Source organism: Megachile rotundata, chromosome 4, assembly GCF_050947335.1.
Source record: "Megachile rotundata isolate GNS110a chromosome 4, iyMegRotu1, whole genome shotgun sequence".
Classification (NCBI taxonomy): domain Eukaryota; kingdom Metazoa; phylum Arthropoda; class Insecta; order Hymenoptera; family Megachilidae; genus Megachile; species Megachile rotundata.
In genome coordinates, this window is record NC_134986.1 from 4,729,534 (window position 1) to 4,739,860 (window position 10,327).

Sequence of the window (10,327 nt, forward strand, 5' to 3'; positions counted from 1 at the left end):
AAAATCATGGCTTTCAAAATGCTTTTAATCTTCTAAATTAAAAACTTTTCAACACATTATTGTTTTCGAAATCCTTTTTCACATAAATTTCAATGCAAAATTCAATCATAAGAAATGTTAATTTATGTTCTAAACATAATGTGTGTATGTTACTGCGAATGACAGGAATTTGGCAGCTATTTATATAAAATAATTAAGAAGAATATAAATTAATAGACAAATATTTATTAAATTTGTACTATTCATAGTTTATTTACACACTTAGTACATATTTATTAGTAATACTTTTATCACTCATTTCACCAGTATACTACTTATACATACGTGTACATAAGACTGAAAATTTTAATTTAGTTATTTAACAGCGTGTTAATAAATTTCCACTTTATATTTTGTTACTTAATTTTAAATTTCAAAGATAGACACTTAATAACCATATAGTTTCATGCTATCTTACAACTTCTTATATTTAATATATACATAATTTATAGACTTAATATTTTTAAAAATTACTTAAATCTACATACGATATTAAAAGATTCATAAAAAGTTTAATCACTATTACTATTAAATATAGTATTATTCACTTATAAGTTTTTGTAATATTAACTGTTTTTAATTTATTTCATGATTAATTGATAATTAACAAAGAAAAATCATGAATATTTAACTAAAAACATTTTTATCAATGTTTAAATCAACTAAAGTCGGGAAACATTATCAAAACAAAAATTTTAAATAAGTATTGTAAATTTATTTACATTTTTAAATTATTAGTAACATAAACAGCAATATTTATATTTGGAAAGAAAATGATAAATAATAGATAGCAAATCTAAAGATACCTTGTAAAAAGAAATTATACCCCATTGGTCCGAAATTATGTGATGTATGTAGATTCATACTATATACATAATTCAAAACTTATTGAATTGTCGTATGTACATTAATGTCCGTGTTGTTACTTCTGGTAATTTGCATAAAGTAAAGCGTTTGAAATCACGAAAAAGTCGTTCACTACAGTTATTATTGATTATAGTTATAGAAACTTTCTGAGAATCTTTCTTTTCAATTATACATATAAAATCTAAATGTATTTTATTAACTGGTTTTCCTTTATTATAATTTTCTATTGTTTGTTCTGATATAAGAGCTTCTTTTTGCAAACAACTTAAACTAGGATTTAAAACAATACTGTTGTTGATTTTTCTGTTATACCAAACACAATGAGATCCAACACAGCGAAGTTTAACTGTCTGATGTTTTTCTGTGTGTACATCTGATGAAATATCAACTTTTTGGTGCTTTGCTTCTAAGTCATCTGTAAAAACTTCAACTTGTACTTTAAAAACTTTTTCAAGAATATCTTTTATTACGGAACAAACAGTAGAATACCAATTGCTTTGTGTCAATTTTTTCGATTCATTATCTTTACAGTTATCCACACTTTTTGATTTATTGATACATTGAAACTGCTTTGTAGAAATTGAAATACTAAATTTATTTTCAGGAGAATTTTTAAGCAAAATTGTGGTAAGCAAAGTTTTTAGTAGATCTTTATAATCATTTTTACTAGTTGTCGCACAAATTTCAGCACCAATTGCACAGTACTTTACAAATTGGTTTAATGCTGCAAAATGTATACCCATTGTAACATTATGACTTAGTTCTATGGGATCCTGGATGCACATTGGTTTATTAGCATTGAATTTAAGATTTTCATTCTCGTTTACATATGCTTTATACCCATTCATACATGATGGTAAATTTTCTACGTCTTTAAATTCTGATTCTGTATGTATCATTCCATCTATTGGGCATATTACATTTGACTTAAAATTAATACTTGAATAAAAAAGGAAAAAGCCTTGAAGAAGTTGTGTAATACTATTCTTATTTGTTACTTTAGGTAACACTGTATTTTCATTAAAATTAACTTGCCATCCATTTATAATTTGTGGCTGACAAGTTTTTTGAAGTTCCATTAAAGAGGGAACAATATTAACAGTTGGCTGTTGTAAATAAAAAATAATTAATAAAACCAAAGCATAATTAGATATTTTTCCTGAACCTGCTATTTTAAAATGTTTTCCCCAATATTTAATAAGCATCATTAATGGCTTCAATCTATCATCAAGAGAAATATAATATTTTATCAAATGACTTTTATATATACCCAAACTATTTTTAAATGAAATATCACAAGAAACGTTTGTTCGAATATAACAAAATTTGATAATAGGCGTTTTAGCTTTTGGAATTGCTATTATATCAGAAAAAGTACAATTCATTCCATACATTATTTTTTTCACTTCTTTAAAAATCTTTTGCATAGTCCATGAATTTGGTGGTGCACTTTCAGTTTCATATATTGGTTCACCTTAAATCAAGATACCATATTGTGCCATTCAAAATATTGAAAATAATATAAATTGATAATTTAAAAAACTTACCAATGTCCATATATATATCTAAGTCACATTCTTTAAAACCTAATCTAGTTTGAGTCGAACCAAATTTGTATGTCTTGCATTTCGGAAACACAACTTTAAATATCTTATCTAGATGTGTGCAAACAGATTCATATCGTGTCTCTATTTCAAAATCAGTCAGTTGTATTGCATTCAAAAATAGTGTTAGCTGCTCATCAAATGTAGCTTCTCCCTCAAATATATGTTTAATATTATCATAACTTATTACATCAGTATTATTCATGGGATTATTTTGTTTAATCGATTTAGATTTTCCTAAATTAAAAATAATTTTATATATATATTTGTATTTATACTTTTTAAAAGTTCTTATTTATAATACATACCCTCGAATACTGTTCTTTTCCTTATCTTCAATTTAACATTATATATCCAAACTGGTTTGTTCAAAAGAACTTCTGCAGATCGTCTACAATATTAAAAAAATGATATATATGAAATTATTAGTTACTGAAAAAAATTCAGTGTGCAGAAGGCTCTACAAGAAAACCATCAGTATTTTACAGTGTAATATTTTTAAAATTAGAAATTTGCATTGTTAATAATAAAAAAATATTAAAGCAGTTCTCAGATAACAACATGTTTATATTGGTTTCATAAAATAATATATAAATTGAATAAAACTTTTATGGATATGTATACATATATGTTTATATATATGTATTTTACAATAAAAAAATTAAAAATAGATAATACTTTTAAAACAAAGGAAAAGTTATAATAAACATGAGTTATAAATTTAATTTGAAAATTATAAACTAAATTATAATAAATGTACTAAATGTATTTTATTACCTATCGCCAAATTCAATAATAAGGTAATTTGCACCAAATCGATACCACTTAATTGTACCATACTGTTGAAAAAATTCAATATATTCAAGAGAAGGAATAAATTTTGGTAGCGGTGACACAATAATTGACCTTTCGCTAATGTCAACTTGCTGAAATCTCTTTAAATGCTTTTTACCTGCAAGATGACCTTGCAAGGCGTATTCATCTTGAAAATACATTGAACATATATTACAATGCTTTGACATTGTTATTTATATATTAAAAGACTTATATTTTTATCGAATTATAAAAATTTGGTTTGCTCTTTGTCTTTTATTATTATTGTATACTATTAGAGTTTCATAAATAAATATATACATATATTCTCCCATTAAATATCATTAAAGAAACAGTATCATCCTTGTTGCAAAACATCAATCTGTACAAAAGACTTTGCTCAAAGAAATATAAACAGAAGTGTTTATATGCCACATAATATTTATGTAATGCAATTATTTTTATTATTTTGTTTAAATAAATGTAATATTACTTAATACATCAAATTTAAGTCTTGAAAAATTGATAATTCAATCTATTAATCTTTTACTTAATTGTAATTTCTGAAATATTCGCATTCGTTTACTAGTGTATCACTGTCACTTTTTAACGACCTTTAGCGTATAATACGCAGTACATTTAAAAAAAATATATTAATGTAATGTACTACTTGAGTTAATATTTATATAAATCCTTCTTCAAAGTAAAATAATAATTTTATTTATACTCGTATTTTGAAACCTGCAAACAATATAAACAATTCAATTTTTATAAACGATTATAATCGATTAAATATTAATTTCACTTCACTTACCGTAAATAACAGTAATATATATTTATGATAAATATAAAGATTTAAATACGATTAACATGAACATATTTTTACGATTATCAACTTTATTCCAAAATTTACTCTAACCTATGGTTTGTTTTCGTTGCTTACAAATTCTATATCTAGTGGAAAATGTATAGTGTATTTTCGCGTTACTGCTACTAAATGCCAACAATAGTAACGATTATATAGTTGTTTTTGTAGGTGGAGTAACACTCAATTTATAATTTCTCATTATTTGATAAAATGTTTGTAATTTCAAGATAAGTTTGTGCTTAAATTTGTATAAAACCAACAAGCATTTTAAGTGAAACTAGATTTTAAACAAATATTTGAATAAATTGTAACAAGTGCCAGGAAAATTTTCAACAAAATATATGTTTTGATTATATTCACTTATCAATTGATATTACTAAATGTTTGTTATAATGTTAAATATACCTTTCATGAATTATTACGATTTTTGTGTATTTTGTGCACTGAACTCTAAAATGTGATATTATAATGCGTAGCAATATAGAGCGTGGCGATATAACAAGAGTCTATTGTTGATGTTTTCTATAGTATCGATTTTTGTCTTGGTCCCATAAACTTTAGCGGCGGTTCTATACGTACGTATATGTGAACGTATATACAGGGTGTATAAAAAAGGTCGGAACCCTTGAATATTTCGAAAAATATAAGTTTTATCAAAAAATGTTTCAGACAAAAGTTGTAGGGTTTAAAAAGTTTTATTTACTGGCAATATCATTTTGACCTTGAAGAGTCACTGGAAGGTCACTTCAATTTTTTAAAATGGAACACCCTATATATTTTTGCATATTCTTGTAGCTTACCTCGAGAGCTTTCTAAAACACTATGATAAAGTATTTTTTGATTAAAAACTTTTTGAGTTATTAAGGTTTGAAAGTTCCAATATTTTGACAAATTACAAAATATTTTACAAAATATTCATTTTTCAATAATCTTACCCTAATACTTTTATGCAAAGAATAATGAGATAAATTGACTGGCGTAAAGAAAATATACAATTGTTTAAAAAAAATAAATAAATTTGCAACAATTACAAAATGATGTTTCAAAAAAGCTATCTTTTGACATGGATACTAATCATTCCCCACTCCCAGGTACGCGGGAGTACAAGGGGGGTTAAAAATTTTAAATAGAACCTCCTATTTTTTATTGCATATTCTTGTAGCTTATCTCGAGATCTTTTCAAAACATTATAATAAATGATTTTTATATTAATTTTTTTTTTAGTTATGTGTTCATTTGTTTCATACATTACATCTTTTTCATCGTCTCAACGACAATACCAACTAGCGAGTGAGATATCGTTTTATGTAAAAATACTGTAACTTTTAAGCCTCATAACTCAAAAAGTTTTCAATCAAAAAAATACTTTATCATAGTGTTTTAGAAAGCTCTCGAGGTAAGCTACAAGAATATGCAAAAATATATAGGGTGTTCCATTTAAAAAAATTGAAGTGACCTTCCAGTGACTCTTCAAGGTCAAAATGATATTGCCAGTAAATAGAACTTTTTAAACCCTACAACTTTTGTCTGAAACATTTTTTGATAAAACTTATATTTTTCGAAATATTCAAGGGTTCCGACTTTTTTTATATATCCTGTAATTATGTAAACGTTCAATATATTTCAATTATGAAATTTCATATTTAATGCTTATAATAATTACGTTACATATTTAAATATTTTCAATGTTTACGGAAAGAATTTAGTATATATTGATTACTTCCTTCGTATTTTCAAAAAATTTCTTCGTAAAATTTTATCCTTCACAAAAACATTCATGTAAGATGTCCACAACATACAAAGAATTTCTTGGTTCCATTCACGAATACATGATTCCTGCATGTTTTCTTCAACTAAAATAAAATAACAAAATGAAATTATTTTATATATTATTACATTATAGTATAATAGATCTTACATTTTAGAAAAACTACTATAATATATCTTGCAATTTTCTTATTATTACTTCGAATAATTTTAAATATACTCTGAGCATATTTTTGCACATCATTGAATAATTCTTTTATTAAAAGGCAAGCACGTTTTGCTTGTAATAAAAATATTTTCTTCAATATTGATTTAATGGTTGTTTTAGAATTAATTTTATTATCTAAGACAGTTTTTGATAATCTTAGAGTTGAAAAATTAGATAATCTTAACTTTAGAAATCTGAAATAAGATAATTAATTAATACTGAAAGTTGATACTGCATAATCTATGTATAAAAAGAAGATATTTACTTCAAAGGATCTGAAGTTTGTTTGGAAGAAAATATTGAATAACGTAAATTTGTGTTTGAAATATTAGGTTCTACCTCTAAAGTATTACAATTAATTTTATAACCAATGTAAACAATATGATCCACAACTGTATTTTGATCATTAGAAACATTAGTTTGTAATTTGAATTTTTTAAATCGACAATTATATTGTGGTATTCCTTTTACTGTTAACTGTAAAAACCTATTATATAAAAAGAATATATTATTAATATTTACTTCTCTGAATTATTGAAAAAAAAAATATATTATTTGTTGCTTTACTGTTTTGCAGAAACTTCATTTTCAGTTACAAATAAAATATCATCCACATATTTGATAATTTTGCCAGTCTTTAGATACATTGTCATTTCTTTGCGTAATATAAAATCAAAATATATATCTGATAAAATAGGTGACAACATTGCACCTTGAGCAATTCCTTTCCCTATAATATAATGCTTTTCTTGCAGTTTTATCTGCAAATTAATATGTTAATTCCAAAATAACGATACCTTAAACAGTATATATAATACTTTAATAATACTTTTTTTATATTATCACACACCCTTTGATAAAATATATATTTATAAATTTTGTCTAATAACCAACTTTTTTTTATCCGCTGAGTGTGATTTGTGCGCACATACAATGTAGCAGGTGCGAATGGTAATTGCAAATGTGAATCACAAATATACTGTTTATAACATACAATATCATTCATAGCTCTTCTGCTTTTTACTATATAATATCTGAGTATTAAATCTTCAGGAAGTTTATCACAAAGCAATCGTATGATATCATATAATTTTCCTGAATACAAAATAGAGATTTTAAATTATGTCTATAAATGCTTAAACTTATAAATAATTACACCTTGTACTATGGAACCAAAAGCATCCATTACATCACAAGATATAAGATACATCTTTTCATTTTTTAAAAGAGACTTCGTTTGAATTATTGATCTCCATTGCTCTTCAAAAGTATTTAATCCATATTCTGTGATATGTAACTGCCTTAGAAATTTATGTAGTACATGTAAATGTTTCTCTTCATTATTATTTTTATATCTAATAAATAAAAATATTGAAGCAACTTCTGAACAAATTTTGCATTTTATTGGACCATCATAACATAAAATTACTTACTGTGCTACAAATATAGGTCGTACAGTGGAATGCTTAGGATGTGATTTATATATTCCAATTGATGGGTTCCAGTCATTACATTTAATGTCTGGTTGTAAAGCATTTGAATATTTCTTATGATTAATAAATTTTGTATTAATTTTACACCAATCTGAACGTGCTATGTATAATCTTTTATTACTGTTGTTTGGAACTGTTACGTGAAAATAAATATGCAATATTTTTATAAGAAATTCAGTAAAAAACCACTTCACAAATATGGCAATAATAAGCCATTTTACTTTTATGCTTTTAATGTTTTGTGCCCACTTTATGCTAAAAATCTAAATGTAAAATAAATATAAAAATATATTGTAGTAATGTTCAATATAGTTATAATTAGCTTTATTAATCAAATACGATTACATACATCTAATTTGTTAATATATAACGACAAATCTAAAGTTTTAAATCGTGGTGTATTTAGTAGATGAAAAAGAGCTTTCTTCATTTTCTTAATATTTCTTAATTTTCCAAATATATTTAGTGGGACTACTTTAGCAAATACAAGGTCAAAAAATAGTTTCATTTGCTTCATATTAATTTCATATTCACATTTTGATTTCTGATTAAGTTTTTGTTTAGAAATTATGTGTTTTAATATGCTAAAATAATGAAATTTTTTATGTCGTTTTTTAAATTCTTCCAAAAGTGCTGACATTGCTGGAATAGAAGCTTCATAATCAGTAATAATGACATCACTTTTAATCGTGTTTATGATAAATTCATATATTTCATTTCCGCTCTTGGAAGTATCCAAAATACATTGTATTGGAATTGAGCGGCACGTATAACTGGGTAAAATTTGAGATGAATCATATAAATAAATTTTCAATGCTAAATTTGTAAAATAATTAGGATGTGTGTTTGTAATTTCTTCACAAACTATCTGTTTCTTTTTTGTGCAAAACTTGTATTGCTTACATATCCCTAAAATAATAGCATCAATGATATAAACTAAATATTTTAAACAACAGTTACAAATTGACATACTTTGTCCATTGTGATACTGATTTTCATAATTTAAATCAATTGGGGATGAAGTCTGCATTTTTTTCAGTTTACAATGTAATTTCAGTTTAAGTTCATCAAGAAATTGTAAACATTGTTTCAAGGCACCAATATTAGGTACCATAAAAGCACCACACTTATTTTTTGTAAGTATTATTTGATGATCTAAACAGTATCTAATTTATATATAAAAATTAATTATATTAAAACATGGAACGAATATTTATAATAATAGTGAATTAAAAAATACAAACTGTTGAAAATGTGTGCCAAAAACTTCTTTCGCGTTTTCCGCAGTAATATTATCCATTATGATAGTACATGCGATAAAATATAAGTTTGTACTTATATATTTAGGGCTAAAACATAACACCTTTAAGCAACAATAATCTTTTCACGTAAAAACAAAAAATAACGTAACTAACAATGTCAAATTTATTTGATCAAAATAAAAGACTCGCGCATGCGTACTAAATTTAAATCCGTCAAAATTGAAGGAAGGGCATTCTTGGGAATCCTAATGCATTATATAAAAAAGCTAGAATATTACGAACATTACAAAATAAAAATGACTATGTATTTCTAAATTACAGCATAACGTGACAATTTATACCAAGAGAAGATATAAAAGGTACATAAATATTACGTATATTAAAAATCACGACTTAACGCTTAAGAAAAATATATTTGATATTCAAGCTGGTTATTGCTAACAAAGCGATTGTTGGCGCGTAAAATTTACGTTTTTAATCTATAGATTTTACTAAAATAAGGCTCCTATTTAAAAGAGTTATTAAAAGTATTTATATATAACTGTAAATACAGATGTATATACACCATAATATTAAACTGAACATAATTTATACCTGATTCCTAGATATAATTAATCGACGAACCACATTTTTTCTGCGCGTATTAAGTTCACTAGGTTCTATGTGTTCTATAATCTATGACAAAGCGCATGCGCTCGTATTACCATCATGATGCTGATGTATATACTCAGTGGATAGAAAATTTTAAATTTTCGTTGAGTAGCATATTCCAATCGTTTAATGAAATACTTTCTTTTTGTATATTTATATATTTTTTGAATATTCTAAAAAAATTAAATATAATATTTGTATAATTTGTATATCTATTATATCAACACCAGTTTTTATTATTCGTTTATTGTTTTTCACTATGTATATGACCATGAAGACAAAAACTTACTGTGGTGAGAATTTTCATAGGCTGTCAAACTGCGCGAATTGTCGTCTTATTATGTGTTCAATGGGAAATTGTACTTACTATGCAACGAGTTTTGATTCATTATGCGCATGTTCTCTATGATTGGTTCGAGTAAGTTTCGTAACCAAGAGTAACGTGCATGCGCATTCACGACTTTCATGACGCTAAACGTATATACCCAGTGATCTTTCTTTCTGCATTCACTTTACATGAGGTCTGATCGAAATCATGTATACGTGCTTAGGATTTAAAAATTCAAATATTTTGGAGTTTACAAATTTAGGATTTTTGGGATTTAATGACACTCAAATGTGTTCTGCAAATTATGACTTAATCGTATTTGATCCATTCGTCACATTTTTTCTTTATCGACATATTTTTGTCCATCATGTATATAACGAATGATACAAGAGGCGTGTAGTAGTGGGGCAGCGCTAACTGGTGGGGA

The 10,327-nt window shown here is 25.3% G+C and overlaps 2 protein-coding genes across 6 annotated transcripts; both read right to left on the minus strand.

The window, feature by feature from the left end:
- Positions 1-205: 205 nt before the first annotated feature.
- Positions 206-4,584, minus strand: LOC100882362 (speckle targeted PIP5K1A-regulated poly(A) polymerase). Its single transcript, XM_012283092.2, has 5 exons — positions 4,138-4,584; positions 3,288-4,064; positions 2,819-2,901; positions 2,454-2,747; positions 206-2,380 (listed from the first exon to the last, which is right to left on the minus strand). The coding sequence occupies exons 2-5, from the start codon at positions 3,530-3,532 to the stop codon at positions 918-920; spliced, it is 2,085 nt and encodes a 694-aa protein (XP_012138482.1). The 5' UTR covers positions 3,533-4,064; positions 4,138-4,584; the 3' UTR covers positions 206-917.
- An 86-nt stretch (positions 4,585-4,670) lies between these two features.
- Positions 4,671-10,157, minus strand: Tert (telomerase reverse transcriptase). Of its 5 annotated transcripts, XM_076531029.1 has the most exons (11): positions 9,862-10,157; positions 9,516-9,745; positions 8,904-9,008; positions 8,009-8,825; positions 7,600-7,922; positions 7,325-7,521; positions 6,996-7,261; positions 6,734-6,927; positions 6,432-6,653; positions 6,110-6,360; positions 4,671-6,044 (listed from the first exon to the last, which is right to left on the minus strand). In XM_076531029.1, exons 3-11 carry the CDS (start codon positions 8,957-8,959, stop codon positions 5,908-5,910), a joined length of 2,463 nt encoding a protein of 820 aa, XP_076387144.1. In that variant the 5' UTR covers positions 8,960-9,008; positions 9,516-9,745; positions 9,862-10,157; the 3' UTR covers positions 4,671-5,907. The 5 variants fall into 5 exon arrangements, with proteins under 5 accessions (XP_076387144.1, XP_076387145.1, XP_076387147.1 ...); XM_076531030.1 differs by lacking the exons at positions 9,516-9,745; positions 9,862-10,157 and adding an exon at positions 9,075-9,499; XM_076531032.1 differs by lacking the exons at positions 9,516-9,745; positions 9,862-10,157 and having other exon boundaries at positions 8,009-8,568; positions 8,632-8,825; positions 8,904-9,496.
- Between the last annotated feature and the right edge of the window lie 170 nt (positions 10,158-10,327).